Genomic DNA, 25,820 nt, shown 5'->3' with positions numbered 1-25,820 from the left:
GAATCTCTTTAGCAACAAACCTGGCCGAACCAGTATAGTTATACATTCCATTGATACTGGAGATCATGCCCCAATCAGATCTGTTCCGTACCGTGTGAATGGGAAAGTTTTGAATGAGATCAAAAAGGAGGTGGAAGATATGCTGGAATTAGGAGTGATCAGGGAATCCATCAGTCCCTGGGCCTCAAGTATTGTCCTGGTTCCGAAAAAAGATGGAACGACAAGGTTTTGCATTGATTATCGGCTAATCAATAAAATTACTGTCCCAGATGCGTATCCTATGCCTAGGGTAGACGCTATGTTAGAGTTATTGGGGGCAGCAACCATTATCTCTACACTAGATCTCTGTAAAGGATTTTGGCAAATGGAACTAGACGAGCAATCCAGAGCCAAAACTGCCTTCAGTACACCAGATGGGTTATATGAGTTTGTGACCTTACCCATGGGACTAAGGAACTCACCAAGTTCATTTCAGAGGCTAATCAATACTGTGTTGCAAGGCATGTCAGATTTTGCAGTGGCCTATATCGATGACGTGGCCATTTTTAGCAAGTCGGTGCCTGAGCATGTCCAACACCTGACAACAGTATTGGAGGCCTTAAGAAAAGCAGGCCTCACAATAAAAGCTAAGAAATGCCAGTTTGGACTAAAGGAAGTAATCTATTTAGGACATAAGGTGGGGAGTGGGAAAATCACCCCCTTATGGAGCAAGGTGGAGGCAATACAAGCGTGGCCGATCCCCTTAACCAAAAAACAAGTAAGGGCATTTCTGGGTGTGGCTGGATTTTATAGGAAGTTTGTGAGAAATTTTGGGGAAATAGCAACCCCCTTGCATGAATTAACCAAGAAGAAGTGTTCTGAGCATGTGGTATGGACGGATGAATGTCAGAAGGCTTTTGATCTACTGAAGCAAGCCTTGTGCCAAGGACCCATATTAATAGCACCGGACTATGAGAAACCATTCATCGTGGCTACAGATGCGTCGGACCTGGCGCTGGGAGTCATCTTGCTGCAGGAGAGAGAAGGCACCAGACATCCAGTAGCGTACCTGAGTCGCAAGCTGACGCCGAGGGAGAAAAACTATTCGTCGGTCCAAAAGGAGTGCCTAGCGGTCGTGTGGGGACTGAACAAGTTGCGCCCATACGTGTGGGGACGAAGATTCACAGTGACTACGGATCATCGGGCCTTGTTATGGTTGCAGACTATGAAAAACCATAACACTATGCTGCAGAGGTGGTCCTGGGCCCTACAGGACTATCAAGTGGACTTCCAGTTCATAAAAGGCAAGGACAATGTACTGGCCGATGGACTTTCCAGGCAAGTGGCTGGGACTGCAGTGACGTGACCAGACAGAGGAACAAAGAAAGACATTTTCCCCATAGAGACTTTTATTTGTTAACGCGACGTATAAATCCTGGAACAGGAATAATACTCTGCCGTTGTTTAAGGGGGGGGGAATGTGATGTTCCTATATATTAGTGTATATATGGTTGCTGGTTGTTTAGAGTATATATGGTAAGTGGTGAAAGAGGAGGGGGAGTGAATGGGCAATAGAATGCTTGATGATTGGCTGAATGTTTAAAATGGCTGACAGTATAAATGAAAGGATGACAGGTAAATCTGGGTGGATGTGAGGTGGTGAATTGTGGAATCTGGGGGGAGAAGAGAAAGAGTGGATTGCTTGGTGGGGTTTGAGAGAGTTGTTTGCCAGGAGAGCGTGAAGAAGGAGGGAGGTGGAGTTTGGATTAGTATTGAGTAAAACCATATGCTTATGTGCCTTAAGAAGAAATCCTGTTAATCTTGTTAGTTTTGTTATCTGTAATAAATACTTAATTTGGTTTACCAAAGGCCTGATCCTTGGCTGGGGTTTCACAGACCAGAAGGCTGAAGGGGAACTGTAACAAATGGTGGCAGCGGTGAAGAGAATAACAATACCAGTATTCAGAGTCTCTGGAATACTAGTATTGGGACGTTACTGGTGGTTGCCTAGCAGGGGGATCTGTTGAGATCTGTGCTAGAGCGGATAGGTAAACCATAAGAGAGTGCGGTCCGGACTGGTGGAGTCCCTGGTGGTGCCTAGAGACAGGCAATAACCACGAGCAGGTAGGAACCTGACAGGGAGAGCCAGGGAAGGACGCATCACAAGTATCTCTTAGTTGGTGGCAGGACAGGGTCCGGGAGGTGGTTCAGTGAGAGAGATTATGCTTGCGGCTGAGAGTGAGTGTGGGGGGGTTGCACTTGGTTTGACGTGCAAAGATCTGAGTAGTGGCCTCAGCCTCCCTCCCCACCTCCCTTACCAGCAGAGAGACCACGATTGCTATCTTATGGATACAAAGAATTATTCTACTACCTCTGTATGTGTGTGTATACTTTTAATGTTGTTTTAGGCTACTTAGATAAGCAGCAGCCAAGGCCAGCACCTTGTAGGCATTTTTTAAAAAAATAACTGAAATGTAATTGTAGTGATTACTTTTGAGAAAAAGCAAAGTAATCAGTTACTTTCAGAGCAATTGCAATTGTAACGGTAATTACTACTTTTTTGGGCCATGTAATTGTAACTGTAATTTATTACTTTTTAAAAGTAATCTTCCAAGCTCTGTGTGGGACCCAATATGGTCTAGCTGGCACTGTGCCACAAAGTTCAATATACCTATATACACTCCCCCCTCTGCCCCGATATTGTGTGCAATTGTCTTCCTGATCTAACTGGTGAAGCTGCAAGCACTTCTTATCCAATGAAATCCTGGGGAGGACCTTCCTCCCTCACTGTTCCTCCCTCTCCCACTCACACACACTAATTTTTTTGATTGATGGGATTCCAACTCTCTTAAAAGGGACTCTGTGTATACCACCTCCAGCTGCTATACAGGTTTTATTTAATTATCTGATAATAAATTAATAATCTTATTTTATGTCTCTTAGTTCTGTATCCAGGAATTCCTCGGTTTTGTCATTGCACAGGGTAGGTACTATAATAGATTGAATTCTTTTCTGCCTCTCCTACAAGGCTTATCTAACACGCTTCTGAACTTCTTACCATTTTGAGTTTTTATTGTCCAAACTCCTACTGAGCTTCTACTAGGAGGTGGGGCGGCATATAAATCTAATAAAGCAGAAGAAGAAGAAGACATTCAGATACTTTCTGAAAGATTCCATTCAAACACCTCCCTCTCTCCCCCCTTCATTTTTTTCTTTAAAAATTGCCCATAACACTTTCTTCAGATGCATTTTTCTCCTATTGATTTGATTGCTTTGATTTTCTGACCTTTTCTTTTTGCTGTAAGATTATAGTAACAAATAACTATCATAAACATTTTAGAAATTCAGTAGTGTGCTTATGCTAAATACCAATTATCTTCCAACTTGTTTTACATAAGATAATTTATACATTAACCTGACCCACATAACAGATTTCATATTTTGTTTCATCATGTATCTTTTTGTAATATTATCTTGCTTGCTTCCACAGAATTTAGCTAAACTGCAATAGAAGAGTTCTTAGATTTTTTTTCAAACTTTAGCAATAGTAATCCTGCATTTCAAGCAATAAATGCATGTATGATATAGTCAGCCCTTGAATTTTGAGAGTTAGCATGACATTCTAACTTTGAATCAACAAGTCCCCATGAACTTACTGGGTAGCCTTAGGCATGCCACTCTCTCAGCCTTCTCTTGCCCCATCTGCTCTGTGAAGATAGTATTCTCTGTCTTACAGTACTATATTAAGGAGTACAACAAAGGAAAAACGTAGAACATTAGAAATCCCAATATTGATGATGATGATTTAAATTTATTACCCACCCTTCACCCAAAGGCCCCGGGATGGGTCACAACAGTTTTAAAATACATTATACAAAATAGAAATGTCATTATGTCTTGACTTTTCTCTTTAAAACTTCCAGTAATAAATGATTGTGGACTAGCAGGTTGGCTATAGGTTTGTGGTCAGTGCCCAGATTTCTTGAGGTTCAGTAAATTGTAGGGTCCCCCACTTTTATGCAAAGAAATTACTTTATTCACATCCACACCATATATTTAAAGCACCCTCTTACCTCTTTAACAGTCATGGCTTCCTAGGATTCTCCATAATATTTTAAATGGTATAAGCATGCTTTAAATGTATGACATGAATGGGGATTTGTCATTGACTGTGGTATGGGGCAGAAAGGAAGGACTGTCTTTAAGAAATTTCCCTGTGGAATGATTTGTGTTCTCTCTTGTTTTTGGCTAGGCTTTGGTGTTGCACAGACCAAAGCAATCATGACTCTGGTTTCAGGGATACCAATGGGTCCCCCACGGCTTCCACTCTCAAGTGCCTCCGAGGAGTTTATTGCTAAAGTAAAAGCCAAGCTCGAGAGCCTGAAGAATTGCACCTACAGCTGACTTTAAACATCAGTGTAATCATAGGAGCATGGTCCATATGATTTGATGTTTAGAACTTGAGACGCATATTAACCAAACAACTTTCATGAGGAAATTACTCAGTGACTCCTATTGGGGACTACCCACTGATGTCCTCTACTTATCTTGCCTATGTGGAAAACAGCAGCCGCTTTCTTGCCCGCCAAGGATATGGTGCCTCTTCAATAGGAAGAAACTGGCTTATTTTAAAAATAGGTCAATCCTGTTGACTGAAATTCTGCCATTCTTCTGCAGTATTGGAGGACCGGGCACAGATTAGACTGCCAGACTCTTCTGTTTGTCTTGCCCCTTTCAGATGTCCAACAAAACTACGAACAATAATATAATTGGATTTGGTAGCTCTTAATCTTTGTGTTTATAAAACCAAAACCCTACATTTCTAAAAGTTCCAATGTGGGCATTGTTTAGACAAGTTCTTGAATTTACAAAGTGTTTTTATATCTTCCTGAGCAGTAAAACAACTAGAGTAACATCAGCCATGGCTAATGAATGCTTCTCTGTGGTTGGCAACTGTTTCTTGCTTAACTCTGGCTGAAGACAAAAAAGGGGTGAAGGTACAGAAAAGAATAACGTTTTGTGTGTATGCTCCTAAAGCAGTTGATGGGGAAGAGAAATACTGCTTCAAAGAAAATCCTGAACTTGGGTTTCACCTGAACTCTTCTAGGATACATGCAGCATAATTATTTACAAGTCCCACTAAATTAAATGGAGCTTACTCTCATGTAAGCCAATGCTAGGGTTCAGCCTTTCAGAATCAACATTTAGTGCTGCTTAATACCAAGCTTTCAAGTATAATCTTATGGAACATTTTGTGTAACTTTGCAGAGAAAATTCTGTAGGGCTTTGTTCCTCAACAAACTATCATAACAGTATACCATATATAAACCATGTGCACTTTTAAAAAAATATTTCTATGTACTATACTTCACTGTAGGTGAGTTCTTTAATATTAGCCAAATGGCAAAAATTAGCTTTAGGTTTTTTATGGGGTGGTTTAAAAAGCAAGAATTAAAGCCAGAAAATGGAAATGGACTTCCTTCAAGTTGATCCCGACTTATGGCGACCCTATGAATAGGGATTTCATGGTAAGCAGTATTCAGAGGGGGTTTACCATTGCCTCCCTCTGAGGCTAGTCTTCCCCAGCTGGCTAGGGCCTGCTCAGCTTGCCACAGCTGCATAACATCATGCCAAATAATTGAGAATGAGGATGTTGTATTTCCATGTTACATTAAGCATTATAAAGCCATCGTGTTAAATCATAGTTTACTCTCAACAAAGCCACTAGACTGGAGGAAAAGAAATAATCTACACATCTAAAATATCTCTTTTGGTATTGGACTAAAGAAGGTCTGGCTTATATTTATACTAACTTCTGTCTCAGTCCGTTATTAAATATATGGTGTACTTCTAAAAGTAGGCTAAGGCTGCATACACACCATACATTTAAAGCACATTTAAAGTACATTGCTTTCCCCAAGGAATACTGGAAAATATAATCTAGCCTTTACAGAGCTACAATTCCCAGCACCTTTAACAAACTACAGTCCCAGATTTCTTTGGGAGAAGTCATGTGCTTTAAATGTATGATGTGTACGCAATCTAAGTCCTGGTGTATTACCCTGCACAGTAGTTTTTTTTATAGTTGTCGCAGTTTATCAGCCAGGGTTTCTGGAACAAATCTTGGCTAAGTGTTTTCTCTGAAGCGAGACAAACCATGAACCTGGGTTCAGCTGTAATGCTAAACCAAACCATGTCATAGCTGAAGAAGAAAAGCCATAGCAACAAAGCAGCCATGATTTTTACTTTAAGAACCTTCATGCTCACATATTCTCACTTAGCCATAGTTTGGCTTAGCGTTAAGTGCAAATCAGGTCAGTGTGAGGAGGGAAGGAGTCTTATTATAGTCATGAATGTTCTTCTTTTGATGTGAAAATAACAGTGAGAATAAGATTCCCTCTTGACACCCCCCAAATATATATATAGATGAGAGATTTCCATTGGAATTCCAGTGTCAGAACGGAATGATAAAATAAAAATGCACCACCTTGGTTAGATCATCTGTGGTCCATTTCCAAACACTGTAAGATTATAGAGATGGAGCCTCCGATTGCTTTTTAGGTCGTGCATGGCAGTTGCTGACACCTTGAGAGTAGGAAACTTTGGTCTCAACCATCTACCCGTATACACATTTGGCTTGGCAAATTTGGAGGCCTCAGGGCTGTGCTTGTGCAAGGCTTCAGCTGACTACCCTTCATAAGAAGGGAGGGTACATGGACTATGTTTAGGTACCACCAGCTTCTACCCAACCTGACAGGTAAGGTGAGAGAGGCATTTGTGCTCTCCACCCCATCCCTTTATGATTACTGCTGCTGTTCACTTTTTTCCAGGCTGCTTCAGCAGAGGCGCTGAAGCAGCTTGCAATAATTGTTCAATGGCCCTGTGTGAAAGTCTTGCCATTCCACCTTTGCTTCTCACACTCAGCTTTCAGTGCCAAAGGCCTCAATGTTGCCACTTTTGCAAAAAAAGATGTCATTTATGCAATTAGCAATTGTGTAAATGGCTTTTTGATGCTCTGCCAAGCTTTCTGCTGTTCAACAGGATTAGCTGAGAGGGAAAAAAGAATGGATATTGCCATTCAAGTAATGGAAGTAAAATCCCTTTTCTTTTTATATAAGTCCTGTACCAGAAAAGAGAATTATTTGTGTGAGGGAACTATACACTTTGTGATGTATTCACAGGCTTGCCCCCTCTCCTCCCTTGTTCCATGGTAAACTTAAAAATCAGTCAAGAATGTGCCATTTTCATTACATCATCTGAGCCAAGTTTAAACACCAGGGGCATACAGAATGTATATCCTTAGAATGCATTTTCAAAGTTAAGATTTCCTTTTGTTATCTTTTTTAAAAAAAAAAAAATACAAAAATATGTTAGAAATGGTTTGGGTGGCATTCAAACCAGTGTTCCCCTTGCATCCTTCTTTTCATCTATCCAAAACTGTGGTATTGGCAAAAAAATTGAAAGCCTAGACTTACCTATGCATCCAGTGAAATGGACTCTGGACCACAAACATTTATGTTGCAATGCACTTGTGAGATTTTAAGGTACCACAGGACTTTGGGATTTTGCAGTTGCATGCTCCACATTTGCTGCAACTTGTTGGACAAGAACTCACAGTTGAAGGATTCTCTTAAACTACAGTTCTCGCCGAATGAAGTGGAGTAGGGGGAGACGTAATGAGATTGAAAAGGCTAGACTGCTACCCGGAAATAATCGACTACAGGACAGGCGCAGGTGACATAACACTGCTTGTCACCTACACCTTCATTATTAATGAACAATGAATAGCACATCCTGGACAACAATTCAGTTTCACAGGCCTTGGGTAGGGTGCCTGCCCTTACTTACAATTGCCTTCTGATCTAAAACAGTTGCCCACCAAAAATATAAAAAAGAAAAAAAGGGGGAGGGACCCAAGATACTAGAAAAATATATTTTATTCAATAACCCAATGCGTTTCAGCCACTACATACAGGCCTTCATCAGGGACTGTAAATATAATACAATAGCAGGGACAAACTGCATTAATAAACATATACATTAAAACCATACATGATGAATCTGTATATATATATTTACTTACAATAGCTGGTGTGTAATATCTTTCTTTGCACAAAATTGCTATCAGTTCAACCACCACAAGAAAGAGTTCATTAGGTATATTCATATATATCCTCCCAGGGGTCATATCTATGGTGAGACCACTCAAAGAACGGAAAATTGATACCATTACCACCTGAGGCAAAACAATGTAGGAGGGATCCTGGATATTTGTCCTTTTTCACAAGAGGAAGCAATTCTAAACTCTCATTAAGTCCACTAGGGGTCATCATTTTAAGATCCAGAATTCATGATATTTCTCTCCTTACTAGGATATGGCTTTTCTCCCCACAAACCCAAAACTTGAAATCAGCAACAGAGTGATAACATTTAATAAAATATTCCACTGGGGGGGCGGGCAGGTCTCTTGTTTTTGATGTTACTGAGGTGTTCCCCTATACGACAATCCTAGATGTTTGTCCTATGTAAAGTTTCTTACATCTGCACTTTAAGTGGGGAGAGAAGCCATATCCTAGTAAGGAGAGAAATAGCATGGATTCTGGATCTTAAAACGATGACCCCTAGTGGACTTAATGAGAGTTTAGAATTGCTTCTTCTTGTGAAAAAGGACAAATATCCAGGATCCCTCGTACATTGTTTTGCCTCAGGTGGTATCAATTTTCCATTCTTTGAGTGGTCTCACCGTAGATATGACCCCTGGGAGGATATATATAAATATACCTAATGAACTCTTTCTTGTGGTTGAACTGATAGCAATTTTGTGCACAGAAAGATATTACACACCAGCTATTGTAAGTAAAAAAACAATTATATAGAGATTCATCATGTATGGTTTTAATGTATATGTTTATTAATGCAGTTTGTCCCTGCTATTGTATTATATTTACAGCCCCTGATGAAGGCCTGTATATAGTGGCTGAAACACGTTGGGCTATTTAATAAAATATATTTCTCTAGCATCTTGGGTCCCCCCCCCTTTTTTTTTCTTTTTTCTGGTTTTGGATACTATCCACTTTCATCTATTGGCCACCAAAAATATGCCACACAACAACACAGATAGAGGGACCCGGCTCTGCATCAAGCCCAGATGTTAGCCTTCCCCACCTTGGGCAGCACTATTACAGGACTTAATAACATCCTCTATGAAATCATGGACTTATTCAGCTACTTTTTCCAATGTGAAATGTACGTACACTTGTTTGCTGGGCCCTTCTGTTTTCTATAATGGATAAATGGACACCAGTGGGAGAACTTTTAAATGGCCTGAAATACTGTGCTGCACATGCAGTTGCCCTATGGAGGACTTTCAAAGGGAGGCGCCTACATGAAATAGATGAAATAGTATTGTTGCGTGCACCCCAATCTCTAGAGCAGCGAGAGACTTCCCAGGGGTTCCTGTGCTTACCCCGGGATTGGTTTCCTTTAAATAAAAGTCAGCAGAGACCGTGGTGTCTTGAGGATATATGGCTTTATTCACAATATACAGCCTCAGTGTACGGGCACTCAGCATTAACAGCCCAACAGATCTTGGTTCCCCAATGGGTTTCAAAGCCTTAGACAACAGGCCTCCCTTTGTGTCTTTTTAGTTCCCAGCTTCACCTCAGACAGACTAAAACACACACAAGTCACTTCTTGGCTCCAGGGTGCGGGTGGCGCTCTCCTGAAAGAGTTCCCATAGCAGCAGGACTACTCTGGACCCATCTTTAGACACAGATTGGTCCATCAAGCAAAACAAAGAAACTGGCTTAGTCTGTTTGACTAGTCCAGCAGGTCTGTCTAATAGAAACTGCATCTCCATAGGCATAGAATTATAGGCTGGGAGGGGACTCTCAGATATCATCCAGGCCAACTCCATAATCGTATAACGGTATCTAACTTTATTAGTTCTGTTTGGGCATTAAAATAGACAATTGTTTTCTGTCCTCCTGCACGTATTAACTTAGCAATGCTGTGCTACCACTGATTACTGCAGATATGGTCACTGTGACTCTTACATTGATACACCATACATGGAAATCACATGACTTCCCCCAAAGAATGCCACGAACTAATTTGTTAAGGGTACTGGGAACTGTAGCTCTGTGAGGGGTAAACTACAGTTCCCAGGATTCTTTTGGAAAGGACTGAATGTGATTTAAAGGTATGTTATCTAAATCAATGTAATTTAGAGCCTGCACTTTTTGCATTTCATTACCATTCGATTTTTATTTAGTTTTTCTCTTTCCACACCCATGTATACAGAGGATAATCCTCCACGCATCTGCTTAAGTGGTCTATGAAAACTAGTGCCATTGGAAGTTGGTTAGCCGTTAGTCTTGTTTTTGCTTCAACAGATTTGATACAGCTACTCCTCTGTCAATTCTCAACCTATTTTATAACAGGATATTTTTATTTGCATGTACTTCCTTTGCTTGTTCAACAAGTAGACTAGGGACGAGTTCTGTGACACCCGAAAGCGAGCTCGACGGTTCTGCTTTGCTTAGACGTCTAATAGATATAATGAAGAAGGTATCACACATTTCGCGTTTGGGCTCCCCGCTTCCGCCTCGATTTCCCGATGCACAAGCAGCAGTTCCACTTCCTTCCACGGGAGGCGCGCTCTTCCTTGCTCAATTGCAGCGAAGCGTCCTAATGCGCTCTGTGCCTTGTTGCTCTGCGCACGCGCGGGGAAGCCACCATCTTGTTGCTGGGTCGAGAGAGGTGGAGGAATCGGTGGAAGGAGAGCGGCTGGAGAAAGAGGCTCCTGTGCCCGCTATTGCTTGAAGCAAAGTTCTCCCCGGCAGGACAAGGTTGCATTTAGCACGATTTTTTAAAAAACCAATAATTCTTATGCGTCGACATGCCGGCAATGGGGTCAATGAGAGAAAAATGGGTGTGGGATGTGGAAATGAAGAGTCGGTGATGGAGTGCGCAGGCGCGACAATGGCCGGGAAGGAGGGGCAATATAAAAAAATCTCAAAACCGCGTGCGCACTAAAGCTGTTGTTTGGGAGCGGGAGGGAGGTGGGCAGGGAGCGTCGAGCGTGCGCAGTTATGTTCCTTGCGGAGTGGGTGCCCGTTTCTTCCATAGAGTCAGGAAGAGTAGAACGGCACTCATTTTCCGGTCTCATTTGAGATTCACTTTGCCCTGTTTAAGGACATCCAAGCACAAGGAGTCCGCTTGCAAATGAACGGGTCACAGAACGCCTCTACGTTCAGTTGAGCACTGACTTTCGGTTGGTTTGAGAGGACGATGGAGGTGGCAATTTAACTAGAATTTCCTGCGATGCAGTTTGAGGGGCTTTGTGTATGCGTTTTAGGAATCTTTTATTGGGAATTAAAACACCCACCAACAAAAAAGGTAGCAGGGGTGGTGGTAACAACTCTGGCGCGATGTCTTAAAGCTCTACATACCAAAACTGCTTCTTGCACAACGAGTAGTTTCCATGTATTAGACACTACTAAAACATAGTTATTCTGATCCAGATGGTTGTTACAAGTGTCAGCCCCCCTCAGTTGTGGATATAGTAAAACTGGGGTTGTCATACACTACTCCCTTTCTTAACTGCAGCCCCCTGCACTAGAAAAATAAGACTACATCACGGGGCTGTTGTCAGCACATATTCCAGACTACAACCTAAGAATAATAACAGCTATGGCAAACGGTCATGCATCTTATATACAGTAAAAGCTGATCATGAAATATTGTGATATAGGAGTTGTGGTTCAGAATATATGGAAGACACTGGGTTGGGGAAGGCTGTGCTAAATCATTGTTTTAGCATTATACCTGAACGTGGCCAATGCTGTCAAATTACAGCTATGAGAAAGTCTTGGATTTCTTTGTTGTCTCATGTGAGGAGATGTTACTTGTGCCCCACTAATGACAAAAAGGGCATCATAACTAATCAGAAAATCCGTCCTCTAGATCTGCCTTCCATGCTGGCTGGGGCTCATAGGATTTGTACTCCAAAATAGAGGGGAGGTTGGGAGAAGGCTGCTCTAGTCTAGACAAAGAAATAGTCAATCTAGCTGTTAGTAATTCAAGCCTATTTTTATCCCCATAGGGGCCATCTTACCCCATCTATTCCTGCCATGGGGGATGTGAAGAATTTCCTGTACGCCTGGTGCGGCAAGCGGAAGATCACTCCAGCTTATGAAATCCGTGCTGTGGGCATCAAGAACCGACAGAAGTTCATGTGTGAGGTGAGGGTTTGGTTGTGTCTGAACAGTTTAAGCTATCTGTATTTTTCACGTGATCGTGCAAGATTCCTTGGAAAAATTGATTGCCTAAAGCAGGGGTGGGCAGCCTTTTTGCACCTGAGGCCACATATGGTGGGTGGGTGGATATTTGGGGGATGCAGGCCAGTGGACATAGCCATTAACACATGCTTTCAACACACACACAGTTTTTTTTAAAGCTGGCACTTAAATAGTGGTGTTCTTGCTTCATGTAGTCAAATAATAGGTAGTCAGCTGACCCGTGTGCCAGTCCTTACCAGCACCTAGCCGTAGGCATGGACTGTGGATACTGCTGTCTAGCACCAGGAATTTTTGGATGCTCCCCAAAGATTGCATCAAGCAGCCCAAGCACACCTTCTGCTTCCTCCCACCAACACTGCCTACTTAGTATATGTCATTTGGCAACTGCAGTTCAACAGCAGCACCCTGAGCTGAATTGTAGTTTTCAAGGCAAACAGGTCACGGGAGTTTGTTGTAAACATAAGCTGCTGTATGACTTGCCACTTGAGAAGACTCAAAGGTGGCATGCCAAATTATACTTTGTGCTTCTCAATTTTCCATCTTGAAGACAGTTGGAAATGGTGTTCACAATGAACTGGTGCGCTGCTGAGACTTCTCATATTTTTCCTTCCTGGGTTTGTGTATCCACTTAATACAGGTTCGCGTGACAGGCTTCAACTATATAGGTATGGGCAACTCCACCAACAAGAAGGATGCCCAGACCAATGCTGCAAGGGACTTCCTCAATTACCTTGTTCGAGTGAATGAAATCAAGAGTGAAGAAATTCCAGCTTTCGGAGTAAGTGTATGGGTCATGCAATATATGTATATATATGGATGTGGTGTATAATGATTTTATAATCAAGGTTAGGTCGCTTTACTGTCAGAGACCAGGGCATGATCTGAAGCCACATGAGGCCACTACCTTGCTGAAGCTAAGCAGGTGTAGGACTGGTCAGTGCCAGGATGGAAGACCTGGGAGCCATATGTAAGCTGCCTTAGGTTCCATGATGGAAAAAAGATGGAAGAAAAGAAGAATGAAGTGCCTTTTCCCCCCAAAAATTTGCTGTGAGAAAGGTCATATTTTGAACTCACAAAAGATTTGTGCAAAGCTGCATACGTTTATGAAACTTGCATAGTTTATTATAATGGAGGATACTTGATGTCTTGCAGAATGTAAAATTTGTTTTAGAAAAGATTGGTATGAATGATGGAGAAGCAGAAGAAACACCATAGGAAGCATTAGGGCCCTTTATCACCGACTTGTTACTTACAGTGCAAGTCTAAGCAGATTTATTTAGAAGTAAGTGCTGAAGAATTCAGTAGGATTTATTTCCTAGTAAGTGTGTTTAGCTTTATAGCTTTACCCCCTTGAAAGATTGTGTCTTTTTAGCCACATCCATAACAGAATACTTCTTAAAAGATAGAGAAAAGAAAACTGATATTCTTAGGATTATAGAGCCTAGTGAAAATACACAAATACATGCCACCCAGTTGTGCAGCACTAAGTTGACTATAAAAGGAAAATGCTGAGCTGAGTTTGGGTCACTTTTGTAGCAAGCATCACCTTAAGCTGTATGAGGACTCTTGGGGACTGAAAAAAGTGCACACCATGAGGAATGTAGCATTGTAATTCACAGAAAATTTGCCCTTGCTTAGGCAGGAGCTGTGGGTGCTGGTGAAGATGTGGCTGGAGTGGAAGAAGGTACAGATGGATTTGCTGCTCCTTTGGGAGGGCCAGTTCCTCCTCATCTGGCTCTCAGAACAGAAGTGGGTAAGGCATTCAACATTCAAACACATAGTTTCTGTGTTATGCTGTTTGTGCTTTATAAATCAAGAGGGTGGGAGGAAGTTGGGTAGGAAAGAAGCTGTGAGATTCCACTGAGTTCTGTCTGTCTTCAAAAAATATTCAAAGCATTTGTTTTGCAACTATTAGGAAACATACAGGTTTCTTCTCTGTCCTGCTAGATGGTGTTCCTCCTCCTGCGATTGGAAGCCCTGGCTGTGGTGGAGCTCAGTGGGACCGTGGAGCTAATCTGAAGGATTACTATTCCAGGAAGGAGGAGCAGGAGGCTCAGGCAGTAAGGGATTTTTTCTTTAACTCTTGATTAGCTAAATTTGGTATGTGTTATCATTCCGGGTTTGGTCTGTAATAAAACCTGCCACTTCTTGATACATAAAAGATTCTTCTGTACGCTTGTCATGGTTTTTTTAAAATGTTCCAGAACAGATAGATTATTCTGCAGGTAATGCTCAAATGTTTGTTATTGTTACCCTTCCCCAAAAATAATCTATTGCTGTATTTGGGGGATAGTGCTATAACTCTGAGCACGGCACAAATTAAGTTTTCAAGAGTTTTTTGTCTGAACATACGGAGTCCCCACTATGCAGATTTAATGTTTTAGTCATGGTTTTGAACTGTTTGATTTACTAGGGAGATGCTTAGTTCACTTACCTTGCAGACAAGATGATCCAGGAATCTTAAAGATTGTTTTATCTTACATTGACATAGTGGCACTTGTAAAGTTTAAGTACAAGACATTTGTTTTTTTCCTATTAGACTTTGGAATCAGAAGAAGTCGACTTAAATGCTGGCCTTCATGGGAATTGGACCTTAGAGAACGCCAAGGCACGCCTGAATCAGTTTTTCCAGAAAGAGAAGATCCAAGGAGAATATAAATACACTCAAGTGGGGCCCGATCACAACAGGTTTGCTAGGTTTTCTCCTTTGTGTTGCTGATAAATTTTGAAATGCTTCTTGACTGTCTGAAACAACTGGCTTGTGCTCTGCACTTCCAAATGGGGAACATAGTTAATTAATGGATCAGCTGGATCAAAGAAGGCAGTCTGATATGAAATAATCCAAGGAGAACTTTGCCATGTGATTTGCTGATCAGCCATTAGAGCAAGGCTGTTACTGTCACATCTGTAATACTAGCTTGATTTCTGCAATGTCCTTGGCACCTAATTGCCATTTGTACATTTTTGCAGCCAGGTATGCAGGAGAAGGAGGGGCTCTCGTTCCAGCAATCCATAGTTGGTTGGGCTGGGCATGTTACATCTGAATTGGACCATTACATATTCAGAGTCAGATTTAATTTCAGGTTGAAATGTACTTCATGTCATTTCTTTTTTCTTTCAGCTTTCATTGGAGATACTGCTATGAATATGAAAAACATTGTCAGGGTTGCCATCTTTTTTTTTTAACCAGTCCTACACCTAGGTGTTTATCAGCAGCCTGCTATGCAGTAATTACGTTGGTGAAGCTTCACTATGCTAGGAAAAACTTCACCAGCTTAATTTCTGCATGTTGGACTGAAACACAAGAGCAGAGCTGGTAAGGGGTGGGCAGCCCTAATTATGAGTGTTTTGGAACGTGTTATTTTCAAAAGATCCCCCCCCCCCGGCAATAGCTATGGAAGTTGTACTTTAATGGAATGTGACTTTCAGACGATGTGCTTGATGAAGATGGAGGCAGTGGATGACAGTATGTTTCTCAGCCTGCTTGCTGTTTTCCAGAGAGCGTTCTAGGGTGTAGGACATGTTACTCCCAGGAAGGCTCAGATGGATCACCTAAGTTTTCAGGGAAGAAAAAGAATGGTGTTGGAAACATGCTGCAATATATTCAATTGTTTAGATTTGTCTAAAACTTAAATTTGCTTAGGTAGTAAGAAGGGAGGAAATGCACAGTTCATGTAGCCACCTTCTAGGGTATGGCTGCAATTATTTATTAAAAAATTCTGAGAAAGTATAGTTCTGTTGAATTGATAAGTTCTGATGTATCTTTTTGTTAGAAAAACTTAAACTTCTGTTTTTAGACTAAACAGAGTTCCCATTATATCCAAATTCTGCTCTCTCACATTTTTAAGCACTGCCAGTCTGGTTCCATCCTGATTTGAGTGGAGCCCATCCCTTTGTAAAGGCATGGCTTGGTCTAAAACCTTCTCCAGTGCCAGCTGATTCAAAACTCCTGATACCACCCCTTGTTTAAACTGATCAGAGTTCAGATATAACTGACTATTCCAATTAGCTTAAAACTGGAAGCAGATACTTCTGATCTTCGTTACATCCCAGAGGACGAAGGGTGCATGATGTCCATCCAAACCTGCCTGTTTACATTTTAAGAAAATGAATGAAGGTACTGAACTGTTCATACCAGTTGTAGCACGCCTGGAGAGCTGTACGCATATTTCTTATCTATATAAAAAATATATAAATATCCTTCCGAAAAAGTTAATTACAACTTTGAAACCAGTTAGTTGGGGGTGATATTGTATTTATGTTATTGATTCATTTTATGAAACAGTGCATTTTTAGAAATAGAAAATTCTTCATGGAAAAATACCACAGTGAAATTCTTTCAGCTCCACTCATAGATCAGGATTGATACCATGACTGCCTGGTAAGGGCATTAAATTTGCAATTGGACATTGTTTTCCAGAAACTATATTGGGAGTATATAATTCTAAACACAAGCATGTTTTCCGTATGCACAAACGGGGCTCTATCAAATGGTGGGATGGGACAATGACTCCACAGCAGCATTGCAGTATAAGTTCCATGCTGAAAAGGGTGGCCAACTGCGACACCAGAGATTTTTGCTCATTCACACATGTGCTGCTGCTTAGGCTGTACTAAGCAATCACATGGGAATCTATTGTAAATTGATTTTTGGTGTCGCTGTTCCCCCCCAGGTGGAGGAGAATGAATTGAGTGCTGAATATAAGCCTGGCTGAGAAACATACTGGCATCGGTGTCATTAATGAAAGGGTGGCTGTTGTGTCCCTGAGAGCCAGTGGCCTTTTGACTCATGAAGCCGCTGTGCCTGAAGGTCAGTTCACTGGTGGTTTAGGAAGGGGCCTAAGACCAGGCTCTGAGCTTATTCTAACGTGTCTTTTGTTTGCAGTGAGATATCAAAAAGTTTACTTGGTTGCAGGTGTAATATGATCTTCCTGCAGCATATTAGAAATACTAGAAGCATAAACTATCGAGGGGAATTTCACCTCTTAAAATATAAGGAGACACTTTAAATTGCATCCACAAGTTTTTAAACCTAATTTTTCTGTTAATTCATAACCTTTCCCAAGCACTTTATTTAGGAAGATTTTTCAAAAACTCCTTACCCAGCTCCATTGGTGCATTGTATCTGGTTATCAAACTGTCTTAAAAATCTTAGTGTTCGATTTGGATCCTAAACATTCTCTTAGAAATAATTAACAGCCAATTCTAATACATGTTTCCTCAGCAGTGGATCCCACTGAGTTAACTAAATGACCTTCTATAAGAAGTGTATAAAATTACTGCCCAAGTCTCATTGATGGCAGTGGTACGCATTGTAAGATAAACATGGTTAGGGCCACAGCCTTGTCTACGAGAGCTTCTTTGGTAAATGCTTGAAGTATTTGGGGAACTGCATATCTTGCGTCACAGAGAGCTTATTCCTAAATGTGATCAGATTCCAGAATAAGGGCCACATGGAGCTTTGTGTATCTATTATTGCCTTAGAGGATAATCCCGGTCTCGGGCATATTTTTCCTAGATAGCTTGTTGAGGGAAGTGCTGCCTTTATTGAAAAAGAGGTATGTATGTTACCTATTTTGCTAGTTTAGTCATATTGTGGTTCCTGTTGGGGCTGTCATCTGTACTTGAGTAGATATAGTAAGGCTGAGATAGGCAAAATCCTAAACGGTATTTTTTAATGTGGTTCCCTATTGGAGTTGGGTTATTTAAAGCATGGTTCTGCTCTGCAAAGTGATCTTGTAATTTTTGAGTTTCGATTAAACTTTTGTTCTCAATGGATCCTTTTGACCCTATGTATTTGTTTGGGAGCTTCTGTTTCAGCCATTCTTTTTTACCATCCCTGGCAAGACACAACAGATTATAAAGTCCACATTATTCTTTTAAAAATAGCTTAACTGTTAAGACATGGTAAGATCATATATGCCTGCATAGTAACTTCAAAGTAGAACTATTTTTTAAATGTTGGTCCTGGTTGTGCGGGGGGAAATGTGAATGTTTTGAATTTTATTGGGCTTTGCCTAATATAAAAGACCTGGCTATGCTGGAGATGTCTGGTTTGATCCTCCCCAAAATCTAAAGCCCTAATGCTGCTTTCTCTGTATGCATTGCAGGAGCTTTATTGCAGAAATGACCATTTATGTCAAGCAGCCAGCCAGAAGTAAGTGTTTGTCTTATTGGAATTGAACTTTGTATCATAATTGGAAGGTATTTAATTTGCTATTATGGTTGGTAGTGTTAGGGAGCCTCAGCTGTTTTGAGTTGCTTACTGACCTAAGTTCTTCTTGACTAGAAGCTTGCAGTCAAACAATTGGCTATTTGAAATCACTAAGTGAAATACAGTTCCCTTTCTTCTTCCCCTCCCTTCTTGGCCCTTGTTGCCTCCTAAGGTTTCCAGGTCATTGTGCTCCAGTAATAGTAGAAGCCACAACTAACAGCATTTCCCTTTTATATTATTCTTAAAGGTAAAACAGCCATGCCAATCTATAGTCCTAACTACTCTGTTCCCCCTTGGCTTCAATGCCACCACATCCCAGCTCTCCAAACTTTGCTTGTCTTTTTCCTTTCTGCCAATAACACACAGAATTAGAGAACCAAGGCCTCGCAGGATCACTTCGAAGATGGGGAAAAAAGTCAGTGTCAAGATCCTGTCCTTTTGTCAGAGGTTGATGTTTGTAGCTCTGCCCAGCCTAACCTTTTTTCTTTTATAGCGTAAATAAATTTGATATTGAATGGAAGATAATCCTTGAATAAGGTTATTGATTGTATAAACCAGCGCAGCCTAACACAAACTTGACCGAGATACTCTTGAAAACCACTTTCTAGCATGTGTTTCCTGATGGTAATTAAATATCTAAGCAATTAGACTAGTACACTAGTAAAATTTCAGAGCTCACATTGGGGAGTTTCAGGAGTTTTTAAAATTATGGTTGTACTTGCATTTTAACCTTTCTTTTGTATAGAAGAAGAAAAAAACAAGTCTGTTCTTTATTGGCCTCGACCACATTTAGTACTTCTCTGTTTTAGGAATCTTTGCTCGTGAGCATGGTTCAAACAAAAAGCTGGCAGCTCAATCCTGTGCTCTGTCTCTGGTCAGGCAACTGTATCATCTGGGCATCATTGAGGCTTACTCTGGACAGACCAAAAAGAAGGAGGGTGAATCGGTGAGTCCAAATTTGTTTCTTTCATATATGTGTGTATGTTCAGCAACCTGTAGAGCCACAAAGCATGGGTGAAGTCCACCCCCATTCTAAGATTGTATTCCCAAGGCTTGTAAAATAAGATTTCATTCTCTTCTTGGAGATTAACCAGAACGGAGTCTCTTTTTGTTCCATTTTGAAGCCTTTCTGTATGGACTGGCTTTATTGGTATGGTTGATAATGGTTGATCCTTGTTCTGTTTTAGCTTTTTCCCCTTTTGGGGGATGGAGAAGACTACAGATCAATGGCTGCAGTCCTCCTAAACGAGAGTCTGCCTACCTTTGGCAATCTTTTAAAAGTATCTCCTGCTAAATCTTACAGTGATATCATCTAGAAGTATTCATTTGTTGGTATATGCCTTCAAGTTGATTATGACTTATGGCAACCCTATGAATCTATGAATATTCATAGGGTTTTCATGGTAAGAGGTATTCAGAGGTGGTTTACCATTGCCTTCCTCTAAGCCTATGGCACCTGGTATTCCCAGGCGGTCTCCCACCCAAGTACTAACCAGGCCTGACCCTGCTTAGCTTCCGAGAGCAGAGGAGATTGGGCGTGTTCAGGGTAGTATGGCAGTAGGCTATGGTATTCATACCAGCTTTTAAAACATTGCTGTGTATATTTTTCTGTTTTAATGTTTTACTTTGTGGCAAGTCATTTTTTAGGTTCTGCATAATACAACATTTAGACTACAGGCATACCCCGCTTAACGTCACTTCGCTTAACGTCGCCTCGCTATAACGTACATGCGCCATTCGTCCCCATACCCCGCTTAACGTTTGCACTCTTCGCAATAACGTATACTTTATTGGCATGACGCCGCTGCCATCTAGTGGTGATTGCGTGCAGTACAAGTGAAGACAATTGCTTCACTTAAAGGTTATTTTTGCTTAAAGTATACTCTCCGGTCCCATTGCATACGTTAAAGCGGGGTGTGCCTGTATTACACTAGTAAAATTTCACAGGAAACATTGGTAATTTTTGGGAAGTTTGTTGAAATTACAGTTGTACTTGCATTTTTTGAAAAAAAGAAATAGCTTTAATGGTTTAATGTGACCTATTTCCTATTTGTGTTTTGAGCAAAAGTGAGTTACTGTGTCAATACATCTCTTGAGGGATTTGGTTAGATCTGAAATCATCCTTTTGTGTTTATTTTGGATTCTCCCTCATGTTAATTACATAGGTGGAGCCTTATACAGTCAATATCACCTCTGATTTGGAAAATGAACTACAAAGTATTGTTGAGGAGATGTGTCTTGAAATCATTCCACCGGTGAGTATGTGGTCAAGAATAGCTTTCTTTCCCAGTTAAATGGGGTTTTGCCAGCTTTCACAAAGCATTGTTTCATTTTTCTCATTTACTTGCAGCCTGATGATCCCAGCTTCCCTGTTGTACTCAACATTGGAAAGTTGGCGCACTTTGAACCATCCCAAAAACAGACTCAAACAGGGGTTGTGCCATGGTCACCCCCTCAATCAAACTGGAATCCATGGACCAGCAGCAATATTGATGAAGGTCCTCTGGCATATGTAAGTCTACAAACTTTACATTCCCTTATTCCTGGCATAAAGTTTATTTTCCCATTTTACAGAAGCTTCTTGTGAAATATGTTAACCATCTTCTTAGTTGGTGTTATTGTAGCAGTTTTAAAGTATTATGTGTCTTCAAATCCTGCAATCTTTTTCCAGGCCACACCAGAACAGATAAGCACAGATCTAAAAAGCAACCTCATGTATCAGCTGGAAAATGATCAGGAGCTGCAGAAAGTAAGTCTGTCAAGAAATCAGAAGAAGGCTAGGACTGGGGAGGGCAGCTATGAGAGAACTAGAAAAGGTTCTCAAATCAAAGATGTATCACTGTACACTAAAGTCAGGATCATTCAGACCATGGTATTCTCGATCTCTATGTATGGATGTGAAAGTTGGACAGTGAAAAAAGCGGATAAGAGAAAAATCCACTCATCTGAAATGTGATGTTGGAGGAGAACTTTGCAGATACCATGGGCTACAAAAAAGACAAATAATTGGGTATTAGAACAAATTAAACCAGGACTATCACTAGAAGCTAAAATGATGAAACTGAGGTTATCGTACTTTGGACACATAATGAGAAGACAAGATTCATTAGAACAGACAATAATGCTGGAAAAACAGAAGGGAGTAGTAAAAGAGGAAGGCCAAACAAGAGATGTATTGATTCCATAAAGGAAGCCACAGACCTGAACTTACAAGATCTGAACAGGGTGGTTCATGACAGATGCTACTGGTTGCTGATTCATAAGGTCGCCATAAGTCATAATCGACTTGTAGTCACATAACAACAACAACAGAGATAATCACTACGATACATTTTTTAAATGATTTTAAATCAATCATAGATGTTAGCCAAAATTCCTATAGACTAGAGCTAGTTTGGGGTGTAGAGCCAAAGTCCAAATACGTGATCTTCCAGCAAGCCCAACTCCCAAGATACGTGCTATCTTACTTACAGATACTTTCTCCCTGTTTGTCACTTCCCATTGGCTGTACTAGATGCTCTCTTCTCCATCTGTTAAGGGGCAGGTTCTTTTGAAAGACAGATTTGGCATGGGGTTTTATCTTGTCACTTCTACTTCCTCTTTAGACCTAGTCTTCTATGTCTGTCAAAGAAGGATGTAGGTTTTGGTTTCTGAACCTTCAGAAGCTCACACTGGCATGATACAGACATGCATATGTACACACACTTGAAAAGTCTGTATTATATATAATAAAGAGGTGGGGGGAAGCAAAGGACATGCTTAGGTTTCCATTCATACTCTCAAAACATGTGGAAGTTGGGCTGGGGTGGACAGAGGTTTATTTGCTAAGGAGATGGATTTAGCCAGATTTTAGGCTGATGGTTTTGCTGAATATTAATCGTGAACTACTTTCTGTCTCAGATTCTTCAAGAGAGGGATACCTTACCTGTGAAGAAGTTTGAGCGAGAGATTCTGGATGCCATCCATCAGAATTCTGTCGTCATCATCCGTGGGGCAACAGGTTGTGGCAAAACCACACAGGTTCCACAGTATATTCTGGATGAATATATTCATAGTGGAAGAGCTGCAGAATGTAATGTTGTTGTGACTCAGGTGAAGAGCCTATTCAAAGCACTATTTATGCTTGACATAGTATTTGGCAGTAATACCCATCCAAATTAGTTATTACTAAGCCGTAATACAGTTAGTGCTCCCATTTTGCCATGCTGCAGATGCCATGCATACTGTTCCACTATGCCAGTGATATTAATTTGCTGACTAACCATGACGCTGTGCAGTAGTTACCTGGAAGTGACTAACATATCTTGATGAGGAAAGCTTAACAGACATTTGCAGCCCCTTCATTTAAAATCAGTAAAACTGACTCTTAGCTTATACTGTATTTTCCCCATAGCTTTTCCTCTTCAAAATTTCCAGCACAATGTAAATGTTAGGAAGTCTTTTATTTAAAGCATTTTTGCCCTGCCCATCAACTGAAGAGGCAAGACTTTGTTTTCAGTTGTCTATTTAGAAGAGGACTAAGTCTGGGATATAGGTAATTTTCAGGTAAAGGAACAGAGTTGTTTGGGCCCTAACTATACTGCAGTTGGGACAAATCTGTTCATTTCCTTAATTTAATGGTAGCTCTTGTAAACATGTACTTTGTAGATATTTCAGGTTATCAAGTGTTAATTTTCCTGCTCTATTCCTGCACGGAGGCAGCAGAAAATCACAGATAACTGGATTCCCAACATCCATTGTTGGGGGTACATGGGTATCGAGGCACCTGTGGTTTTTCCACCTTTTGATAGAAGCTGTTTCAATGTCTTCTATGATTTTCATTCATAGGTTTGTTGCAGGGAATTGCTGTTGATGAGTTGGTGCAGATTTCATATTTTGACTTCATATTTTGACTTGAAATTTCCTTTCCATACAGCCCAGGAGGATCAGTGCTGTTTCGGTGGCGGAACGTGTTTCTTATGAAAGAGCAGAAGAACCTGGGAGTAGCTGTGGTTACAGTGTCCGCTTTGAATCGGTGCTTCCCCGACCCCATGCCAGTATGATGTTCTGCACTGTAGGTGTGTAGAAATGTAGAAAATCTGGAGCCAAGCAGAATTGGAGAACCCCTTCCCACAGTGGTGTTACTGGCAGAGAACATAAGTATTATTAGAATATTGGAAACTCTTGCTCTATCTGGTAGCTTTACATTGGAATAAAAATGATAGTGTTTCCTCCTGTGTTTGGCTGCCTTTACTGGAGAGAGGAGGTAGTTATCACATCCATAGTAGTAGTTGGAAAGGATCTGTAGAGGGGATTTTTTTTGTTTTTCCCGTTTCTAACCTTTCCCCATGATGAAGTGAGGAGCCAGCATGAAATTTTAGATGGTTGCTGTGGACAGTGTATTGCACTGCCCTCCTGATAGGTTGGAGTTCAGTGGCCTGGTGTTTTCATTGACATGTTTTTGTTTTCCTTTAAGGTGTCCTCCTACGAAAACTGGAAGCTGGCATCCGTGGAATCAGTCATGTTATTGTGGATGAAATCCATGAGAGAGACATTAATGTAAGCTTGATACATTGATGTTACATTAATATTACTTTGTGTAGGGATTGGATCACAGTGCACCTTAGTTATAGCATTGCGACTAAGAGACTGAGCTATAAATTAGGAAGCCTCCAATATGAATGTAATCTCTGTCATGAATTCACTGAGAAACCTTATGCAAGCCACCTTTCCTTCTGCCAGCAATATCTCATGGCCCACCTTTTCGAAACGCTGCTTTCAGTCTTGTGCTGTGTTTGGTAATAGTTTTAATTACTGTTGTTTTTCTTCTTTGTTTTTGTTTTTATATCTTGCTGGCCGCTTTGAAATTTGGAGGGGGAAAGTGAGATGTAAACATTTGTATGAATAAATAAAAATAGGGATAATAAGCCTTTCAGGGTTGAGGAATCTGTGACTATCCAGATGTTGCAGATGTTGTTGGACGACAACCTCCATCATTCCATATCGTAGATCATGTAGGCTGAGGCTGATGGGAGTTGGAGTCCAACAACATCGAAAGGGCCACAGCTTCCCCAGCTCTGTTGTAAGGTTACAAGGTAAGGATGCAAAGTATTTTGAACAATTGCTATATAAATGCTAAGTTAGTTACATTCTTGGTAAGTACCTCAACTGGCCATTCCTTGATATACAGTAATGTATGTGCTAAAGTCCATAGTCAACTTAAATATGATTGGAGATTCACCACCAGAATTCAGAAGTATTTATTTTTTAAAGGAATGTTCTCTTTTTCTCTACAGACTGACTTCCTGCTGGTGGTTCTGCGGGATGTTGTTCAGGCCTACCCTGAAATCAGAGTCATCCTCATGTCTGCCACCATTGATACCAGCATGTTCTGTGAATACTTCTTTAATTGCCCCATCATTGAAGTCTTTGGCAGAACCTACCCAGTGGAAGGTGAATGAGCGCCCAAGGGAGTATCTGAAAAGCTGCTCCTGCTTGCTTTGGTGGAATAAAGGAGACAACGCTATATAGTGTCCAGGTGTTACTCTTACAGTGTTAAAACACTTGACATGAATTACAGAGCTGACATAATTGAGTTGCTAGTGTAACAGATTTTATATTTTAAAAGCTTATAAGACCTCTATTTGTATTGTACCTTTTATGCGGAGAGAGAGACAAGCACCAGTAATTTGGAGTTTGTTTTTACAGTTTTCACCAATGTTTGTTTTGGGTATGAGGGATGTGAGCATCTTCAGAATCTTCTGGGTCACCCTGCTGGAGACCCCTGCAGAATCCTTTTAAGTGGTTAGCTCATAAGATAATCCCTAAACTAAGGCAAACATTATCTCTGTTTTAGAGTATTTTCTGGAAGACTGCATTCAGATGACGAAATTTATTCCTCCACCAAAGGACAAGAAGAAGAAAGATAAGGATGAAGAAGGTGGCGATGATGATGATGTACGTAGGCTAGGGGTTTTCCCCATATAAAATTTCAGCAGGACTCATAAGAACAGTAATGTTAATGGATACTTAGAATAATGTAAGATTTTATTTATTTCATTCAAGTTTTTATATGTATGCTGCTTTGACAGACTATTTTTTTATAATAAGCAAAAATAAAATATATTCTTCTCCCCTGTAGAAAGCAAGACTGCACTTCGCTTAGGAGTCAGGACAGTTTGTAACTAAGTATGTTGGGACTTACAGAGGAGTTTACTATAGCTTATTGGAAGGATCATTCTGTGATACCAGTAAAATAGCTTAATACTCTAATTCTGTTTTCTGCTTTCATTTTGATAGCAAAACCTCTCTCTCTCTCTCTCTCTCTCTCTCTCTCTTTCTCTCGG

The 25,820-nt window shown here is 40.7% G+C and overlaps 2 protein-coding genes and 1 pseudogene across 7 annotated transcripts in view; 2 read left to right on the top strand and 1 right to left on the bottom strand.

Annotated features, from left to right (window-relative positions):
* Positions 1-4,897, top strand: part of NPL (N-acetylneuraminate pyruvate lyase) — a 43,736-nt gene extending 38,839 nt beyond the window's left edge. For all 4 annotated transcript variants that reach the window (XM_061634075.1, XM_061634076.1, XM_061634074.1 and 1 more), the window contains 2 exons: positions 2,923-2,962; positions 4,232-4,897. In XM_061634075.1, coding sequence (XP_061490059.1) covers positions 2,923-2,962; positions 4,232-4,383 — 192 coding nt within the window. In that variant the 3' untranslated portion in view covers positions 4,384-4,897. The remainder of the gene's footprint in view (positions 1-2,922; positions 2,963-4,231) is intronic.
* Positions 4,898-8,743: 3,846 nt separating this feature from the next.
* The window catches only part of DHX9 (DExH-box helicase 9), a 29,591-nt gene continuing 12,514 nt past the window's right edge, over positions 8,744-25,820 (top strand). The window contains exons 1-16 of one of the 3 annotated variants that reach the window (XM_061634071.1): positions 8,744-8,831; positions 12,086-12,224; positions 12,919-13,059; positions 13,920-14,034; positions 14,229-14,341; positions 14,821-14,969; positions 18,392-18,438; positions 19,305-19,441; positions 20,661-20,750; positions 20,846-21,007; positions 21,167-21,244; positions 22,396-22,587; positions 23,411-23,552; positions 23,951-24,033; positions 24,771-24,927; positions 25,331-25,431. In XM_061634071.1, coding sequence (XP_061490055.1) covers positions 12,114-12,224; positions 12,919-13,059; positions 13,920-14,034; positions 14,229-14,341; positions 14,821-14,969; positions 18,392-18,438; positions 19,305-19,441; positions 20,661-20,750; positions 20,846-21,007; positions 21,167-21,244; positions 22,396-22,587; positions 23,411-23,552; positions 23,951-24,033; positions 24,771-24,927; positions 25,331-25,431 — 1,818 coding nt within the window. In that variant the 5' untranslated portion in view covers positions 8,744-8,831; positions 12,086-12,113. Of the gene's footprint in view, positions 8,832-10,690; positions 10,830-12,085; positions 12,225-12,918; positions 13,060-13,919; positions 14,035-14,228; positions 14,342-14,820; positions 14,970-16,977; positions 17,092-18,391; positions 18,439-19,304; positions 19,442-20,660; positions 20,751-20,845; positions 21,008-21,166; positions 21,245-22,395; positions 22,588-23,410; positions 23,553-23,950; positions 24,034-24,770; positions 24,928-25,330; positions 25,432-25,820 lie in introns of those variants that run through there. The other 2 variants (XM_061634069.1, XM_061634072.1) reach the window with 2 other exon arrangements.
* On the bottom strand, positions 19,940-20,058 carry LOC133388252 (5S ribosomal RNA; annotated as a pseudogene).

Source organism: Rhineura floridana, chromosome 6 (assembly GCF_030035675.1).
Source record: "Rhineura floridana isolate rRhiFlo1 chromosome 6, rRhiFlo1.hap2, whole genome shotgun sequence".
In the NCBI taxonomy this organism is placed as follows: domain Eukaryota; kingdom Metazoa; phylum Chordata; class Lepidosauria; order Squamata; family Rhineuridae; genus Rhineura; species Rhineura floridana.
This window is presented reverse-complemented; position numbering and strand designations above follow the sequence as displayed.